The sequence below is a fragment of the Salvia splendens genome, chromosome 1 (genome assembly GCF_004379255.2).
Source record: "Salvia splendens isolate huo1 chromosome 1, SspV2, whole genome shotgun sequence".
In the NCBI taxonomy this organism is placed as follows: domain Eukaryota; kingdom Viridiplantae; phylum Streptophyta; class Magnoliopsida; order Lamiales; family Lamiaceae; genus Salvia; species Salvia splendens.
The window spans coordinates 6,710,427-6,731,334 of NC_056032.1; the positions used below are offsets into that span (position 1 = coordinate 6,710,427).

Here is a 20,908-nt window from a genome sequence, read left to right on the forward strand (position 1 = left end):
GCACAAAATCCTGTGCCGCCCAAGGAAGGGGTCATCTGTGAAAGATGGAGAATGAAGACAGAGGCAGAGAGCTGGTATGCATAAAGGAGAGAAAGCATGTGCATGAAAAGGAAGAACGGAAGCTTGCGTGAGATGTGAAACATGCTGAGTCAGCGTCGTGTTGGCAGTGACTAGGCACTTAGTCATCATATAGTTAAAAAGTTAGTTAAGAAGTTTGTTATGAAGTTAGTCAGGAGTTAGTTGTTTCTCCAAAATATCTAGCTTTGTGTATAAATAGTGATCTAACTTTTTCATTGTAACTTGATTGATTCATAAATGAAGATATGTTTCTTCTCTCTCAATCCTTATTCTATATGTTTCGTGTTATGATTTTCCACATGGTATCAACTAAGGCAGAAGATCATGTCTCTCACGCAAGGGCATGATGATGTTAACACCTATTTCACAAATCTGCGAATTCTATGGGATGAATATAGACATTCTCAGCCGATTGCTTGGTGTATTTGTGGCACTTGTCGATGCAACAGTGCATCCAAATGGCACACATATCAGGAGGAGGAATGTAGCATGCAATTTCTGATTGGGCTCAACTCCAGTTTTTCTCAGATCCGATCAAGCATTCTATCTATGATTCCTACACCTCCTTTATCCAAGGTTTTCTCTCTTGTTTTGCAGGAAGAGAGACAACGCACAATTGATGGTAATGTCTCCCCTGCTATTGCTCCTTCAATGAGTGAGCAACTATATTCTGCAAATGCTGCTCAATCATACAATAGGAGTCGGTTGTGCTCTCATTGTGGCAAGACTAACCACACAGTAGACAAATGCTTTGCACTCCATGGATTTCCTCCAAGTGTTGGCAAAGGAAAAGGGAAATTCAATGCTAAGGATATCAATTTTTCCAAGTATGTGAACTTTGTGGAGAATAGCTTTGATGATTCATGTAATAGCTCTGCTATCTCTACTGTTATGCCAATGTCAGCAGCTCATCAGTCTACTGCAATCTCAACTTGCTGCTACTGCCACTCAATCCTCACCATCAACACCTACACCTTTTTTATCTTCATCTTCTGCCGCACCAAATAATCCCTCCATAAACTCCTTCACATGTACTATTTCTTTCATTCATTTCATTGCTTCAGTCACTACATCAAATCCACATTGGCTCTTAGACACAGGAGCCACTCACCATGTTTGTTGTGATTTGTCAATGTTTAACAACTATTCAGCCATAAAAAATGCCTTTGTGCATCTTCCCAATGGTGCAACTGCTCTAGTTACACACATTGGTTCTATCATTTTGAACTCATATATTACTCTATCTTCTGTTCTCTATGTCCCTAGTTTCAGCTTCAATCTCATCTCTATAAGTTCCTTAACCTCCTCACTTCCATGTACTGTCATTTTCACTCATAATTCCTTTGAAATTCAGGATGTTTCTCAGGCAATTGTGATTGGGAGGGGTAGCCGAATAGGCAATCTATACACTCTAGAGCTTCCTGATTTAGAAGATAATAAAGGTTCTTCAATTCCTTCATCTTTTCCAGTTATTTTTAATTCTTTTTCCACTTCTGCTGTAATTCCTTCTGTTAATCTTGTTGCTAACATTGATGTATGGTACAAGAGATTGGGGCATTTATCATATGCCAAGTTGAAATCCATGTCTGATGTTCTTCATTTTCCAAATAAAACCAATACTTCTCTGTGTTAAGTTTGTCCCCCTTGCAAAACAAAAACATCTCTCTTTCACAAGATCAGACAGTATAGCAGAAAGTTGTTTTGATCTTGTTCATTGTGATACATGGGGTCCTTTCAGTCCTTCTACTAATCAAGGGTTCAAATACTTCCTTACTTTAGTAGATGACTGCTCTAGGTTTGTTTGGACTTTTCAGATGCAAAACAAATCAGATGCTGGGGCTATTTTGCCTCAGTTCTTCAATACAGTTTTCACTCAGTTTGGCAAGAAAATCAAAGCCATTCGTTATGACAATGCTCCTGAATTCAATATCCCTTCTTTATACTCTTCATTTGGCACTATTATACACCACTCATGTGTTGAAACTCCCCAACAAAATGCCATGGTAGAAAGAAAACACCAGCACTTGTTGAATGTTGGTAGGAGTCTGCTTTTTCAATCTTTCTTGCTCATTCACTTCTGGGGGGACTGCATTCTCAATGCATCTTATCTCCTAAACAGAATTCCTTCCTCAGTTTTACCAAATAACTCCACTCCCTTTCAAATTCTCTTCCAGAAAACACCATCATACTCACATTTGAGAGTAATAGATGCCTCTGCTATGACTCCACTTTGCAGAGAGGCAGAGACAAGTTCTCCCCTAGAGCAAGTAAATGTGTTCTTCTGGGATATCCATCAGATTTTAGGGGTTATAAATTGTTGGATTTAGTGACTTTGCAATAATTTTTCACAAGAGATGTTGTTTTTCATGAAGATGTTTTTCCTTTCTCCCATTTGTCCCCATCTCAGTTTCCATCTTCTGAAAACACAACAGTAACTCAACACTCACATGTTATTGTTCCATCTGATAATGATAATAACCTTCCCTCTTCCACACCTATCTATCCCTCATCCACCTCCTGTCCAGAAAAGACCATTTCTAAATCTGGAAGAACAATAAAGCCACCATCTCACCTCACTGACTTTATCTGGAATTCTGTGAGCTCCACTTCACCTTATCCAGTCTCCTCATACTTCAGCCTATCAAAGCTCTCTCCCGAATATCTCAAATATATCATTATCATGTCTGCTATCTATGAGCCAACCACATATAAACAAGCCTCCCAATACCCTGAGTGGCAGCAAGCAATGCAAGATGAGTTGTCTGCTTTTCTGAGAACTGATACATGGTTCATTACTGTTTTGCCACCGGGGAAGGTACCCATTGATTGCAAATGGGTTTACAAAGCAAAATTCAACCCAGATGCATCAGTGGAAAGGTACAAAGCAAGGCTTATGGCAAAAGGCTTCATCCAATTGGAAGGTGTGGACTTTCTAGATACCTTCTCTCCTGTTGCAAAGTTGACTACTGTCAAACTATTATTAGCTCTTGCTGCAGTAAAGGATGGTCCTTGACTCACCTTGATATCAACAATGCTTTCTTATATGGAGATCTAGAAGAAGATATATATGTGACTCTTCCCCCGGGCTTCAAGGCTGACTGGCAGACTGTTGAAGGGGCAAATTCCCAATCAACATTAGTTTGCAAGCTTAAGAAGTCTCTATATGGTTTAAAACATGCATCTAGGCAATGGTACTTGAAATTCTCTCAAGTCTTGAAAGGATTTGGTCCACAACAGTCTGCATCAAACCATTCTTTCTTTTTCAAGCATGATCACACTGATTTCTTTGGCATTGTTGTGTATGTTGATGATATTCTAGTAGCCACAACTGATCCTGAAATGACAGAGAGCTTCAAAGATTTTCTATCTCAACACTTCAAGTTTAAAGATTTGGGAGTCCCTAAATATTTCCTAGGAGTTAAGATAGCTAGAAACAAGAAGGGAATCCTGATTTCTCAGAGAAAATATGTTATGGATTTGCTGAGAGATACTGTAATGGGAGAATGCAAACCATCTGCAGTGCCTATGGATCCTCATAAGAAACTGAGAGTAGATTTAGGAAAACCTTTGGAAGATGCATCAAAATATAGAAGGCTAATTGGCAGGCTGTTGTACCTGTGCATCACCAGACCTGATGTAACATTTGTTGTACATAAATTGAGTCAATATGTAGCTAGCCCTACTGATGAACATTGGGAAGCTGCAGAGAAAGTCTTAAGATAATTGAAGGGATCTCCAGGCCATGGCTTATTCTACTCTAGCAACTGCAAAGTGAATCTTAGCATCTTCTCTGATGCAGATTGGGCATTATGTCAAGACACAAGGAAGTCAATGACATGCTATTGTCTATATCTTGGAAGCTCTTTGATATCTTGGAAAGCCAAGAAGCAGAACACCGTTTCCAGATCCTCAGTAGAAGCCGAATATAGTGCGATGGCACAAGCTACTTGTGAAGTTGTCTGGTCAGTGGCACTCTTAGCTAACTTTGGAGTTAAGGTTGAAAAGGATGTCCCTTTATATTGTGATAATCAATCAGCCATACATATATGTTCTAATCCGGTATTCCATGAAAGAACTAAACACATTGAGATAGATTGTCACACTGTGAGGAAAAATACTTAGAAGGAGTGATCAAGCCTTTACATATCAGAAACAATCTGCAAGTTCCTGACATTTTTACTAAGCCTTTGGGGCCGATGGCTTTCCACTCTATATTGAGCAAGATGAATTTCGAAAGCCTCTACAATCCATCTTGAAGGGGAATGTGAAAGATGGAGAATGAAGACATAGGCAGAGAGCTGGTATGCATAAAGGAGAGAAAGCATGTGCATGAAAAGGAAGAACGAAAGCTTGCGTGAGATGTGAAACATGCCGAGTCAGCGTCGTGTTGGTAGTGATTAGGCGCTTAGTCATCATATAGTTAGTTAAGAAGTTTGTTATGAAGTTAGTTAGGAGTTAGTTGTTTCTCCAAAATATCTAGCTTTGTGTATAAATAGTGATCTAGCTTTTTCAATGTAACTTGATTGATTCATAAATGAAGATTTTTCTTCTCTCTCAATCCTCCTTATTCTATATGTTTCGTGTTATGATTTTCCACATCATCTTTCTTGAGATGCAGGGAGTAGTAAAATGAGTCATTATTTGAGAGAGAGAGAGTCCAAAATCCTTCTTGGAACTCTCAGTATGAACTACAAGTGATGTGATGTTGAAACCGTTACGCTATTGAAGAAGCAAAGATTTTTGAAAGTTAGATATGATGACTAACTAAGCTCACAATATTTCCAGTAAGCGACGAGACATTAAAGTCCAGCTAAAAGACTTGTTGTAGAGAACAATTTAATTTAAGTCATAATCAATAATTTGTAGTGTATGTTGAATAATAATAGTAATAGTTTGTTTGGTAAAATATTAAATATTCGGACTACAGTCTACATCGACTACGTGGACCTATTGCTTGACAATTAATGTTCATGGAAAAAAAAGACTAAATAACATATATCTATAAATATACAAATATAACCGTGTTGAAATTTATAGTAGTATAACTTCGGATTGTCAATTTTATTGACCAACTATTTTGAAATAAAGTTATTCTTATTCTACAAGAAAGAGAAAGCCCGTGGATATTACAAATACAAAACAATTTTATTGACTAACGAGTTTTAGAATAACACAATGAGTATGTTTATACGATATCAAGAATGTTATAACTATACATTCATAATTATTTCGGTGATAAAAATAAAAATGTGTTAGAGTACATGTGCAGATAAAAAAAATTGCTAAACAAATTGGGGATATTATAATTGCAAAACAAAATTCATTGAGAAGACGTGTTATCGTTTTTCAACATCTTCTTTAATTTAATTTGTTAATGTTTTAGTATAGTTTGAAACGTATGGTAAGTAAAGAAGAAAAAGCAGCTATCATCTTTAATTTCCTATTCGTCTATATGGAACCAAAGACGTATGGTTAAATTGTTACTATCAAAAGACAACCCAACCCTTACATTTTGAAATTCCAAAAACTTTTCCAATTGCCTTAAATTCAATGTGGGCCTTACCCAAACTAGAATTATGAATTCTTGATTTCATGTCATTTCATTGAAGAGTAAAAGCCTTCACCATTTGGGAAATTAGGAAAGTTTGACTACTTGAAAAGGACAAGTTGATGTTGCATTCCTATAGTAATTTTATTGTACTAGCGAAGGTAACGTGCGATTGTACGTGATTGGTGAAATTATAATACTAGTAATGTGTAGTTTCAATTTAAAAGCCAAGAGAATTTTATCATTGCATGCGTGCACGCCATCAAAAATCATTTTACGTGTTTACTAAATCAATAATGTAATATAAGACGTACATAGTAAACATTTAAAATTTTGAGCAAAAAAAGCTCTGCCATAAAAGATAGTTGCACTTTAAATCCCAAATATTGAACTTTTGTTCTGACAAGTAAAAATTGCAATAGACGTGTGACGCTGAAATTGGCAATACACGAACAACTCAAACAATATGCTTCGAAAAATCAAAACGTTACTAAACACTTCGAAGATTGGATCTAATTCAACATTCAAAATTAGATTGAATTTGCTATTCTCTTTCTACAGTAGTAGAAAATTACTATACACATCCATCACCATATATAAATCATTCATATTCCGTCATTCAAATTGGACATAAACCATATTCAATAGAATAAAACAAATATAAATATGAATAATATTTGTGAAATCCATATTGTGATTGTGAGAGATTTGCATTCCTCAAACTGTGGAAAACACTCACTTTGTTTACAGGTAGTGAAATTGGTGTTAGCTTCCTATCCAAAACTGCATCATACCAACTACTATGATTTATATTACAAATATACTTATCTTTTCCCAAAGAGTGTCAGTTCCATGTATAAGTATATATATCAGGGGCATTTACCTTTAGTATGTGGAAAATTAAAGAAGCACTTACTCGTTAGATAGTATCAAACCGTGTCGATTGTAGATAGATGTCAGGAGCCATTAGGCGCAGCATCTCGAGCATCCTGCAAATTTGGCAACACGTTATTCACCGTTTTGTTGAATGAATTTATAAGCGCATACATTTACTTCTTGCTGGAGCGCCTCCATCTCACTTCTGATCTCACTGAACGAAGGGCGTTTGCTAGGAATGGCTTCCCAGCATCTCTGCATCAGGCTTAGTATTTTGGGGTGTGCATTTATCGGGAGTTCTGGTCGAAGACCCTAGCAAATGTATAAGAAACACCAAGTCAATACATAACTATGCACATCTTAGAATCAAAGCCTATGTTGAATGTGAATTCAATATTCCTATGTTCAATCAATTCAATAGCGTATCACAGAAAGTAGTTCACGGACCTGTCGCACTCCCAAGGCAGCTTGTAGAGGAGTCATGTTATCATAAGGTACCTGTAATGGAAAGAAAAGGAAGCAAGGATGAATAAAGCCTTGCCCTTGAACTTGTTCATTGAAAATTCTTCAAAAAATAGTTAGAAAGCTTATACAAACAACAATTTAACATCACCTTGGCTGTAACAAGCTCCCAAAGAACAATGGCAAAACTGAACACATCTGCTTTTTGGTCATATGGTTGATGGTTTATCACCTATATAATGAACGAGAAAATCAAAGAGACATAAAATAAATACCCAAGTCAAGCCACATGTTATGTGTTTTCTTGTACCTCTGGGGCCATCCATCGGTATGTTCCGGTTTCTGCTGTCATAACTCCACCATTGTTCTGGAACCGCGCAACTCCAAAATCTGCCACTTTAACAACCTTGAAACAAACAAATCATAACTCTAGAGATAGGAAAAGGGCTAAAAACAAAAAGGTTGAAAGTTTTAATTTCTTATGAATAACTCACATTGGAAGTATGCATAAGCAAATTTGCAGTCTTCAGATCCCTATGAATAACATTCTTCTGATGTAGGTACTCCATTCCTTTGCAGATGTCAATTGCGAACTTCAGCAACTGTGGGAGCTTCAATGCAGAATGATTCTCATGCAAATACTCGTAAAGGCTCCCTCTGGGCATGTACTCTAGAAATGATATTGAGACAAATAAATCTTAGGGAAACTCAGATATCAATACAAGAATGCCAGGTAAATTTAATAAGATATGTTAAGAAGCCATTTAGCAAACTCAACTCCCTGAAGAGTATGGTTATAGAAACGAAAATATTGAGCGAAGCTAGCTAGTTAAAGTATGCCACTCTACTCTTCTTGAAAGGACTTTACCTGTCACTATGTATAAATGTGGCAACTTTGTGCAAGCACCAATGAAACGCACAACGTTGTCATGCTGTACCTGTCTGCATTCCAATAAAAGGGATTTAAATGTAGATTTAGGATAAAAATCCCTGGTTTCGTAAAAACACACTAGAACCACCTTAGAATAGCAATTTCCTGCTCAAACTCTGCCTGCAGGGAGTTATTCAAATGCTCAGATTTTAGGACCTTCACAGCAACGTCTTCGCAAAGATATACTCCACGATACCTTGTCAGTGAGAATACTAGAGACATAAGCACTAGGAAAAAAATGGGCCGACATAAATCAACAAATTCTAATGAGCAGCAGCATTGAACTAACAGATCTCCACAAGATCCAGCTGCAATTTTCTCCCCTATCTTCAGCAATCTCCAATCGATTTCCCAATCCTCCGAATTTCTCTGTGCAGCAATAGCTTCCTCCAAAATTGACTGAGATCGCGAAGAACCAGACCACGAACCCTTGATAATTGAAAGCAGGGGATTTGTGAGGCAATATTTACCACTAGCCATTAACAACAATGCTATTCTTGTATAATAATTGGATGACCATATGAAGAGTAAACCGTAAGAGCCAATGCATGATAACAGACTGAAGAATGGCACTGAATTTAAACATATCAACTTTCAAAGTGTTGTTATGGGAAAACAATATAATTACCTCACTCTCAGCAATTGCTTTTCTCATAATGTTGTATAAACCTTCTGTATCCTAATCATAGTATTGCAGAAGTCAAAAAAAACCTACAACATAAAATATGCCACATCTCACAAGCTCTTAAGCAAGATACCTCAGAATGCCATCCATCGAAAACAAATACGTCTAAGGAGTAGCCATCTGTTGTTGAAAAAACATGAGCTTCGCGGATATTTAGTCCAGCATCAGAGAGCAAAGCAGATAGCTGGGCACAAGAAAATAAATAGTTGGGGTAAAATCAAAGATTATTTAGCAATAACCCTGTAATTTTACCTGACTGAGAAGTTTTGGCTTGTCAAGAGTTGAAAATATTATCTCATGAATTGGTAAGAGTGATGCTTCCTCCCTGCAATGAACATGGATTTTCGGTCATCCTATTACCGCTTAGTTGACTTGAAGGAAATGCTCATCAAAGTGATGGAAAAGAAAGAATCTATTTTACATATCTTCCTGGTATATTAATGATAAAAGTAACTCTCCTAAACCATCTCATATGATCTTGAGTTGGATCCATGTCATGGTTTTCAAGTGAATTCTAGATTCAGCTGATGCAAGTTTCATCTCTTTGAGAGTCTAAAAGTGGAAGTGAAAAAATCATGAAAGGGATTGCAAAACTACCTTAGTGCAAAATCTTCAAGAGAAATTTCCTTGTTTACATCATTGGAATTCTTCCTAACTTCCAGATTCAGATCCTCAAGCTTAGAAAAAGTCTCGTAGTCACCCCCAGAATTCCTGTTCCCAAGCAAATTATACTGGAAGATCATGCCTTTACCGGGAAAAAAAGAATTTATAATCAATTCATTAAAATCTCACTTACCTATCATTTGACAAGAGGACGCCATTATTGACACTATCATCTAGAAATGAGGCAGGGAGAGCACTTAAAATCTGTTCTCCCTCAAAATCATCATCTCTAGTGCAAAAATTCTAAGCAGTATAAAAAAATGATTATACATTAGATACATATCATGAAGTAAAATGCTGACAAATACTAAATTAGTGCAGATAAACGGCTCAAATTTGAGAGATGTGGACCAATGTCCTCATGAATGATAAAGATATTGGCAATAAAGCAGTAGTCGCGAAAGCAAAAGTACTATCCTTGAACACTCTGCAGACTAGTTATCAGACAAATACGAAACGCAGATAACTCCCCTTTCTGAGGAACAACAATGATAAAGTAATCTGGTATCTGGTATAACAAATAGTACCAGATACAATTCCCATCATTTTCAATGTTTTCATGCTCGATTTGGGAAAGCAAGCAAAATATCAATACTGTCTTTAATTCTCAACTTAAAAAATAATAAGTCACTGGATAAACATAAAAATATCAAGAATGCAAACGCAAAATTCATTCTGACTTTTTTATGAGAATTTTCTGCATAATCATTAATAGTTTCCTTGCCCCCCACCATTCCCTTCTTTCTCTGTCAATCAATTTAAAAATCAGCATCCATAAGCTTCTAATAATATCAAAACCATGAGCCATTAATGTTACACTCCTGAGGATGCACAAACACTTACAAATACTCTTGAGGATGCAAATATGGGGAATGGAAATGTACCTCTAGAAAACGAATGTGGAAAACAGGTTGATTGTCAGGATCCTTCGCACTAGCAAGAAGCTTCTGATGTAACAACACATCTTCAACTTTTTCCATATTGATATCCAATCCATAACTGAAACACATAATAATATCAAATCATCTATGTCACAGCACCAGATTGCACACAATAAAACCAAATCATCAAAGTCACAGCACCAGATTGGACATGACAGCAACTAAGAGAACATATCATACAATAAAACTAAATGACTGACATAACGTATACTATGTTAAACCCGAGATAAACTACAAAATCCCGACCTTATATATACATCCCAAAAAATGGAACAGAACATCAAACTATAGAAGAATCATACAAACTGAAATTTCTGTCTCCCTTCCGCTCTAAAACACTGAAATTGTAAATGAATTATTAGAATTAGTGAAGCTCAATGTGAAAGCATGCCTCTCAATTCACATAACCAAGCATCTGGAAAGTGTGAAGCTCAATATAAACAATCTCTAATCAAACTCTAGAAGAATCACACTCCCACATACAACTGAAATCCCAAAACCGCCAAAACTGTAAATGAATTATTCGAACTCAATGGCAAATCATAACACACATATATTGAATGCATAAAGAGAGAGATTATACATACTACATTAACAACAAACCTTGTAGGAAGGCGATTGAAGTGAGCTTCCAAGAGGTCGAAGAAATCAGGATTACTAATCGCCTCCTCATTTCCATTCTCAATTAGGCGATTGTAAACATCATTCCTGATCACATCGTTGTTTGCGCTGCCGTAGTAGCTCCGAGGCGGGGAGGAGCTCTCTCCTACTTCCTCGGCGAATTCCATGTCCGTACAGGAAAAAAAGGGAGGACGGTTTAAGCGAGTTCCATCGGAAACGGTATCTTTGATTCCCAACGGTTGGTAGAATCTAAAAAGTAGGGATTCGGTGAATTTGGAAGGAGGTAAATAGATCCGCCATTGCTGTAGCAGACACAAGATTTGTCGGATGATTACTGTTGTACGATGAGAGATGGAAAATTTCCAAGTGTTTTGGTTTCAAGTCTGAGGAATGTCAGTTTTGGTTTTTGGACAGAGACTGGTGAGAAGACTGAGCGCTGTGTGTGTATTTGTGTGTGAGAGAGAAAGAGAGGGGCGGTTTGGGAGAAAAAGGGTATGGCCATGGGTTTGCTTTGCTACATATAAAACCAAAAATGCAAGGCCAACTGATAATACATACCAATGACACGTGTATATTTGATCAAAACATCACAAATTTACCCAATTAGCTACACTGTTCTTAATCCCTGCTCTAAAAATTCGTCAATCTCTATTTTTTTCTTTATCATGGCACCAAGAAATTCGTCTATCTCTATTTTTTCTTTATCGCGTTACATTTCAACTTTCAGCCACAGTACGGTAGTGTCAGATCCAAAACTCGCTTTAGAGCGTCCACAACGGTTTTGGACAAGTAATAGCTCAGCTATATCCTAGCCACAAACTCCTCCTACCACATCATCAGGACAAGCAACTGGATAAGCAATAGCTCAGTCATAGCCTAGCTACAATAAACAAAATTATAAAAATAAATAATTAACAATCACACAAAATACGGAATTAAATTTACGACATAGATACGGGAAAATTCAATAATAATATTAAAATTAAAAAGTACATTAATTAAAAAAATTTACATTAATTTAAAAAAACTCCTCTTCCACACAGGAATTACGGAATTACATAATTAAAAATTACAATCACGCAAATACGGAATTAAATTTACGACACATATATGAGAAAATGCAATAATTTTATTTAAATTAAAAAAAAGTAAATTATAAAAAAAATTACATAATTTTAAAAAAAAATCGGCTAGCCGATTCCGAGCCCGCAATGGCGGCTAGCAGATCGCCTAGCGCCAGCGAATCGGCTAGAGCTCGCCGATTGGCTAGCCTAAATTGTCGCGATGGAGGCTAGCGGATCGGCTAGCGCCCGCGATCGGCTAGCCTATCCGCTAGCCTCCATTGTGGATGCTCTTAACATTGTGGAGATGCAAAGAATATACTCCCTCCGTCCCAGCCTAATTGAGACGTGTTCCTTTTAGGTACGTCCCAATTTAAGTGAGACTTTTTCTTTTTTTGCAACAATCACCTCACCTCTTTCACCTACTTTATCCTCTCATCTCTCCTACTTTATCCTCTCTCGTATTTTTTTCTCTTTTTCTTACTTTACTCTCTCTCTTACTTTACTATCAATAATTTAATTCACTAAACACCACTGCCTAAATTATTGTGCTAAAATAGAAACGTCTCGTTTAAGCCGGGACGGAGGGAGTACCACATTAGAAAAAGAGTAAAAGTTGCACACATATATATGGGCTACCAAACTCCATTAGTATATGACCTTTTGGAAAGTATCTTAGAGCATCCATATACATGCTCTTGCCAAAGAGCATGGATGTGGGCCCAGACCCACTTTTATTCATTTTTCACTCCCTACTCTTTGGCAAGAGCACAACACTCACATCCATGCCCTTCCGCAAGGACATGCCCAAGGGTTCCACCATTCCATTATTCAATTTAAATACTTCAATTACTAAAAACATTTTCACAATATAAAAATACATTAAAAATACTCGAACTACTATTACAAATTTAAAAAATATAAAAATTACATAATTAAATCCTACAAAATTAAAAATTACATAATTAAAGCCTAAAAATACCCCTATGGAAGACTAGCCTATGGCGCTATCCCCAATGTTTGTCGGAGACCTTGTATCATTGCCCTATGTGAATCAAGTTGCTCGGGAGTCAACAGAGACGTATCGGCCAAATTGAGTTGAGCCAAAAGGGTCCACAACGTGTTGGTGGGAAGTTGAGGTGGCACAAAGGGAGGGGGAGCGGGGGCGGATGGAGTTGCTGCGCGTCATCGCATGTTTCCTTCCTTGCGGCCGGCGTTGGGAACTGCTCGGGCCGGCGACGGGGCTACCCAAGTTAGCTCTGACAAGCTGGCTAGCCACCTCATCCTCGTCGGCGTCGGATAGGGATAACGACCTCGACCGTTTGTCGGAGGAGCTGGAGGAGGATGATAAGCCTCCCCTATACTTCGGATTCGTACGCACTTGCTGCCAAACGTTGAGGTGCTTGAATGGTTTGTAATTAATAGATTGGTAGGTCGACATGGTGGTAGTGATGATGTCTCGTGCCGCTCCCCGCCGACTGCTGTTGCTGGAGGTAATACCCCTGGAACTTTTGGATTTCTTCATTGGCTCTGAAGATGGCATTGCGCACCATACTTTCATTGCGCTCGATGGTTCCCTCCGGTCGGGTGGCATTGTACCGGCGACAGACGCGCCACCAAAACCTCTCCCGATTTGGTTCGTGCCGGTTTCCGGATCTTCGGAGATTACCATGTAGGCTTTGAATAACATCTCCATCTCCCCCAAAGTGTACGGGTCCGGATGTGAGGTTCACTGGCACGACCCTGAATACGAACACTATGAGGGGGAGGAGGGGCGTTGGGGTTGTCCTCCGGAGTTTGGGAGCCGCCACTCCTTCCGGTGCCTGTTTCGGGAGCCCAACCGTATTGCCCCAGAGGCATCTTGCTCGTCCACCGGGTAAGGTCGGTAGCCACCCGCAATATGCGAACCTTGGGTTTAAGGAGGGGGATGAAATCCGTATTCGGATTTGGGAATGGCGATGAGCCGAACCATTCGTGGTTCCATCCACGGGAGTCGGAAGGGTGATCGCCGGAGCCGGACATTTTTTTGGTGTGGTGTGGTGGAAAGAGTGAGAATTGATGAGAGAAATGATGAGAGATTGTGTAGTGTGGTGTGAAATTTTTTGTGTGGAAATGGAGGTATTTATAGATGAAAATGTGAATTTTGGGGTAAAAAAAATGAAAAATAAATTAAAAGTGGTGAGAAAACGGATATAATTTATTGGGAAGTGGAAAAATATATTTTTTTAATTTTAAAAAAGTTTTTTAATTAATTTCGAATTTTAAAAAAATGAAAATGCCAACGGCTATGCCGTTGACCAATGGACGTGCTCGAGGAATCGAGCAGGGCCGTACCGTCGGCAAGAGCACTGCGGCGGACTGCACAATGCCGCGCCAACGGCAGGGACGTCATCCTTGTTGACGAGCACCGATGTGCATGCTCTTAAGAGCAAAATCATGACGCCCAAAACATATAATATCATACTAATGTAGAGTTTTGGTGTATGCTACCGAACCCTACAAACATATTTCACCATTTTTATCTTTGTTTTTTATTACTGTTATTGTTATCAAATAAATAAAAATAGCAAAATAATATAGATTCAAAAACACATTATTAAAATATGTATAAAAAGTGCCACGAGAAACAATTTTTTTTTTAAAAAGGTATAAAAAAGCTTCAATGGTTATGGAATCAAATTTCTGCGACCATATAACACTAGAGTTGTCCATGGGCTTGTTCCTCACGCATTGTATATAGTATGTACATGAAGAACCTCATCAAATTGGGGCGGTAAACCCCAATTTTGGGGCTTTTGGGCTACACCGGAGCTAGGTCCAATGTCCTCCTCGTCCCAATTGGTGACTCCTTCACCTTCATCCTCGACTATCATGTTATGCATAATAATGCAAATATACATTATATCAGTGATACAAGATTTGAAGAAGAAACATGTCAGGACTTTCACTATTGCCCAGCGCGATCGCATATCGCCCAACACACCAAATGCCCACTCGGCATCATTGAGCGCAGCCTCTTGCCTTTGAGCAAATAAAGCTCACCTCGCCTTCGTTGGACAAGTGAATGACTTCAAAAGTACATACCACCTATGGTATGCCATCAACCAATTAGTACTCCACATATGAGGCCACTCGCAACGCGTTACGCGGGTGGCCCGTATCTCGTTACTCCGTGACAGAACGGTGGCGGGACGCGTTGCAGCGTCTCGTCCCGTCACCGTCTCGCCGGATCGCCCGTCACGCCGAGACGCGGCATGTGACGGCTCGCCACGCACTCCTGGGACGTGGCGCGCTCCCAGGCCATGCGTGACGCCCACTCGCCGGCCCGCGAGTGGGATTCGTCACGCTGACGCAATAAATCATTTTTTAATTTGAAATAAAATTAAAAAAAATAAAAGTGGAAAACGGTAATATTACCATTTTTTAGCCGTTTTCCAATTTTTTTAAATTTTTTTACTCTATAAATACTCCTAATTCATCCTCATTTCACACACAACTACACAACTATTCTTCCCAAATCATTTCCATTTCCTCTCCAATTTTCATCTCAAATCATATCTCTTGTATTCTTCCCTCAAATTTAATCGATCTCATGGATCCATATGAGCAAATGCGTCAAATAATGGAAGAATCACTTGAAGAAGATTGACGACGGTAAGCGGAGGAAGCCGCGCCGCCCCAAAGACGCTCCCGGACTTACATCCATCGTAACCGGGAGGAAGCCGCCGCAAGGTTAGTCCGCGACTACTTTTGCGATAACCCGGTGTGGGGAGATACCTACTTCCGTCACCGTTTCCGCATGAGGCGACCGCTATTTCTCCACATCGCAAATACATTGGCGGCCAGGGAAGAGTTCTTCCAAGAAAGGTTCGACGCCGTAGGCCGTCCCAGCCACACGACGCTGCAGAAATGTACTGCAGCAATCCGTCAGCTTGCGACTGGACAAACGACGGATGTGTTCGACGAATACCTCCACATTGGAGACAACACTAGGAGAATGTGCTTGTTCCAATTCTGCAAAGGCGTCCGGGCAGCCTTCACCGATGAATTTCTCCGGAAGCCAAGCACGACTGATTGCCAGTTCCTGCTCCGCCTTCACGAAGAAGTGCATGGATTCCCCAGGATGCTTGGCAGCGTCGACTGAATGCACTGGCAATGGAAGAATTGTCCGGTGGCGTGGAGGGGGTCGTACACGAGCGGCCACAAAGGCACCCACCCCACCGTTATACTCGAGGCCGTCGCCGACTACCGGCTATGGATCTGGCATGCGTACTTCGGGGGCGGCTTTAACAACGACATAAACGTGCTCTACCAATCCGACCTCTTCGAGGCAAGAAATTGGTTCAACCCTAAAGCCCCCGGAAGCTCAACCGCTAGTAGTCCGCCTCGAAGTGGAGTGCATCCGTCTATACAAGAACGGTTGTCTATTCGGGCAAGGACACGTGACTCTTCCGCCCACGCCCAACTCCAAGATGATCTAATGGAGCACATTTGGGCAAACTTTGGTGGAGGAAATTAAATTATGTATTTTTAATTTTTTTAGGATTTTTAATTATGTTTTTTTTTTATTTTTTTTCTAATTTTATGATGTAATGTTATTTTATTTATGAAGTGTGTTTTTTATTAATTGAATTTGTTGGAAAAAAAATAAAAAAATTAAATTGAATGAATAGTAATTTAAGGGACGGTTAAGGGACGGAGGGTTGCAGGTTTCGTCCCTTAGTTAAGGGATGGAGTAAAAAAGTACAGTGGGGCCCGCGAATAGTAATTTAAGGGACGGTTAAGAGCATTAGCAATGGGGCGCCCTTAGGCGTGCCCTAAGGCGCGCCCTATGCATTTTCTTTTATTTGAATATTTAAATAACAAAAAAAATTGGGAAAAACTTCATTTCATTTATAAAAATTAATACATTAAAATACGAATTAATAAAATATGCAAACTCAGCGACGGCGGTTACGTGCCCACACTTCTTCAATCATGTCGTTCATGAGCTGAGCATGGTCTTGTTGGTTGCGCATTGAGGCCTGTCTAGATAGAACCCCATTGAAGCCCGTCGGTAATCCTCTAGCGGTGGGCGCGGTCGCCGTGCCGGACGAGCTAGATGCACCTTCATCATCGTTCCAGTCGGTGATGCTCCCCCCTTCATGCTCGACTATCATGTTGTGCATGATTATGCACGCATACATGACATCGGCGATGACTTCCTTGAACCAGAGACGAGTCGGCCCTTTCACTATTGCCCACCGTGCTTGGAGCACACCAAATGCCCACTCGACATCCTTCCACGCCGCCTCCTGCTTGTGCGCAAATAAAACCCTCTTCTCACCAATTGGGCAGCTGACCGTCTTCACAAAAACAGGCCACCGTGGGTATATGCCTTCAGCCAAGTAGTACCCCATGTGGTATTGGCGTCTGTTGGCAGTGAACTCGATGGTCGGGCCGTTGCCATTGCATTGCTCGGTGAAGAGGGTGGATGAGTTGAGGACGTTGATGTCGTTGTTCGACCCGGCTACACCGAAGTAAGCATGCCAGATCCAGAGCCGATAGTTAGTAACGACTTCGAGGATCATCGTCGGGTGGCTGCAGTTGTATCCACTAGTGAATTGGCTTCTCCACGCTTTCGGACAATTCTTCCACTCCCAGTGCATACAGTCGATGCTCCCTAGCATCCCAGGAAATCCGTGCACCATCTCGTGCATCTTCATCAGGCCCTGACAATCAACAGCAATCGGCCTACGCAAATATGTGTCCCCGTAGGCCTCCACAATTCCCCTACAAAATCTCTTCAGGCACTCCCGGCCTGTTGTCTCCCCGACGTGGAGGTACTCGTCGAAAATGTCCGTCGTGGTGCCGTAGGCCAACTGACGGAGTGCAACCGTGCACTTTTGCAATGGTGTAATGCCGGGTCTGCCGACGCCATCTTCCCGATACGTCATGTATTCATCACGTGACTCCAACGTCCGGACAATGCTGAGAAAAAGGTAACGCGGCATTCTAAACCGGCGGCAGAAAACAGTCGGGCCCCACCGTGGTTGCTCGGCAAAATAGTCTGCAACCAGACGTTGGTGAGCTGCCGCGTGGTCGCATCGGACAACCGTCCGACATCGAATAGGCCTGTGGATACGCTCGGCCGCCGCCGCCTCCTCGCGCTGCAGTTCGGCTAAGCATTCCGCCATGGCCTCTTCAACGGCTGCATCTAAGGCATCCCCGGTCGGACTACCTTCCTCCGAGGAACTAGTGGTGTCGTCGTCGTGGTTCATTTTGGTATGTAAGAGAGGTAGAAATGTGAGCGATGAGAGAAATTAGAGAGGCGAGATGTTCGTATGAATAAGTGAATGAGAAACGAGGTTTAAATAGACAAGATTCGGAAAAAAATTTCAAAAACGCGTGTCATCGTCCGCGGAGCCCACAATGGTGCCCGATGGCACAGACGATGGCCTATCGTCCGCGCTTCTTCCGCGCCCAAAGCTTAGGGCGTGGGCGTAGGGCTTGCCATCATCCGGCACTCACAATGGAGCCATCGGGCGCGCCCGAGGACGATGGCACACATCGGGCGTGCCATCGGGCGTCCCATTGTGGGTGCTCTAAGGGACGGTTTAGTGACAGCGTTGTGGATGGCCTGATAAGGTCGGCCGTTGGCAGTGAATTTGATGGTCGAGCCTCTTCCATGGAATACTTCGTTACAGTGAGGCAACAGGTTCAAGACGTTGATGTCATTGTTTGACACAAACCCGATAACACCAAAGTAAGCAAGTCATATCCAGCTCGAACTTGAGTCATATCCAGTTTGATATTGTTCGCTTTAGGTTGGAGCATATCCACATAGATTTGTTTTTGGATCACCTAAAAGCTTCATACAGTCAGAGTGATTATAATTGGACAACACATATACAACTATGTAGGATGGTTTGTAACCCAAATAGTTAAATAAATTTATTTTATCTCACTGTTTATCTTAAAGAAAGCATCTTTTATCTTCCGATGGTTTCATTAGTTAACGCGGTGATCATTTTTTGTTTCTTAGCTAACATTATCATGTTATTTGAATAATAAAAGGCTATGATAAAATTTGTTGCTAGTAGGGAGTAATATTTATTGTTGTGTAGTGCAAGCGCATGTAGCTTTCAAGTTGAAATATGACGCCGAAACAATTCTAACCCTTTTTGTTGCGTTAAACTTAATATATTGGCGACTAATTATCGTGCTAGGGCATCATTTCTTTCTATCCAAATTAAAAGTTAAATATTGCCCCACCATGACATCATCTACATATTACTCCATCCATCCGTTCGCAAAAAATAGATAAAATTGTAAACAATACAAGTTTTAATACATGATTGGTAAAGTAAAATAGATGGGAAGATGAAAATGTGGTCGAAGTAGTGTTAATGGATTGTAGGGACCACATTTAGAATGATGTGTATTATGGTTTAAAATTTTCCATTTTTAGAATTAACCTAATTTTGGTGGACGCCTCAAAATAATAAAACTTGTCTGTTTTTTATGGACGGAGAGAGTATAAAAGTATAAAGAAATTATGATACATTGATCTATTTTTTCATGTGAATCAGCAACAATTTTCAACATTCGCCAAGTAAATCCATGTTTATATGTAATAATTCACTAACTATGTAAAAAGATATACAATTCATATCTATAGAGATATCAATGAAATTCAAACTTCAAATTTTTAGTGTGTTAACCTAGCGGTAGAGTAGTTAACGTTCGAGGGCAAATGTTTCAGTTTCGAGTACACCATGACACACAAATGTGTAATAATTACATCTATTCTAGTACAATGTTTTGGACAAATTTGGAGTCCAAACTTAGACCTTTATTCAATGTTGAAATTCAAACTTAATTGAAAACTTTTGAAGTTGAGGTTTATTCTCTCATGTTGTCAATAGAGTAATTGAGTCAGAATTTGGAGAAACAAATTTTACGGATGGATTGTACTCTCCCATCATTAAATAAAATAATGGCAATTGGATAGAGTCCACTTCCAATGTGAGACATTGATTGGATTAAAATTGAGAAAAAAGAGGGAAATGCCCAAATTTGTTGTGCTAAATATGGGTCCTATGAAGATTCTACACTAGTGGATTTGAAATTAGGCAAAGGTGACATAGGTTGATAGTGACGGAAAAAAGTTTTATTTACATATTTGATCGTCATTCCTATGGTAAAAGGCTACCTTAAGTCATATCATTATTCAAATTTGGATTCATGAATCCTCGTCAAATTTCCATTTACTCTTTACTTTACTCATATAATAATAATAATAATAATAATAATAATAATAATAATAATAATAATAATAATAATAATATGTCATGTATTGAAAATCAAATAAAAATTGTTTCATCATTACTTCTTTATTACAGTAGTAAAAGTGACTTCGGGAAATGGGTATTAAATGCGAAGAATAAGTACATTTATATTTAGAAAGGTCTAATTTCTTTATAAAAGCGATTGTTAGGAAATAAACATTGTCAATAGGCTAATATAGAATGTGAGAGGACTGAGAATATAATCGGTTACATTATTGGGAGAAAATAATATATCTGTTAAAGTTTTATGTATTTTATTTTCAGATTTTGAATATCCTACCTATTAATTAATATTGGGTATTTTGAAGTATTTTCCGTGTCATTTTCTTGCATAACTAAGTACTACTACCTCCGTCCCATAATAGACGACACACTTGGGAAGTGGCGCGATGTTTTGTGTGTTAAGTGGAGAGGGAAAATAATATATTTATATTAATGTGAGGGAGAACTTTTTCTAAAAAAGGAAATGTGACATCTTTTGTGGAATAAACTAAAAAGAAAAGTGTGACATCTATTATGAGATGAAGGGAGTATATTTTCTTGCAAAAGAAAGTTGTAGACGTAATTCCATACTTTTTATACTTACTTGGATGACACAGATTTTTTATACTTACATCTGGACCTAGCTCCATATTTCAGTGGTAGACTAATTAAGCTATTTGTCCTTGTAATTATAAACATGTGTTACAAGAATTGAATTTGAATTCAAAAT

The 20,908-nt window shown here is 39.4% G+C and overlaps 1 protein-coding gene across 2 annotated transcripts; it reads right to left on the bottom strand.

The window, feature by feature from the left end:
- Nucleotides 1-6,266: 6,266 nt before the first annotated feature.
- On the bottom strand, nucleotides 6,267-11,302 carry LOC121810622 (serine/threonine-protein kinase STY8-like). 2 transcript variants are annotated; one of them, XM_042211388.1, is made up of 16 exons: nucleotides 10,788-11,302; nucleotides 10,128-10,242; nucleotides 9,377-9,486; nucleotides 9,178-9,291; nucleotides 8,833-8,905; nucleotides 8,654-8,764; nucleotides 8,524-8,574; nucleotides 8,185-8,324; nucleotides 7,984-8,091; nucleotides 7,833-7,906; nucleotides 7,459-7,634; nucleotides 7,275-7,370; nucleotides 7,116-7,196; nucleotides 6,950-7,000; nucleotides 6,680-6,814; nucleotides 6,267-6,615 (listed from the first exon to the last, which is right to left on the bottom strand). In XM_042211388.1, the coding sequence occupies exons 1-16, from the start codon at nucleotides 10,970-10,972 to the stop codon at nucleotides 6,583-6,585; spliced, it is 1,653 nt and encodes a 550-aa protein (XP_042067322.1). In that variant the 5' UTR covers nucleotides 10,973-11,302; the 3' UTR covers nucleotides 6,267-6,582. The 2 variants fall into 2 exon arrangements, with proteins under 2 accessions (XP_042067322.1, XP_042067317.1); XM_042211383.1 differs by having other exon boundaries at nucleotides 6,674-6,814.
- Nucleotides 11,303-20,908: the final 9,606 nt, after the last annotated feature.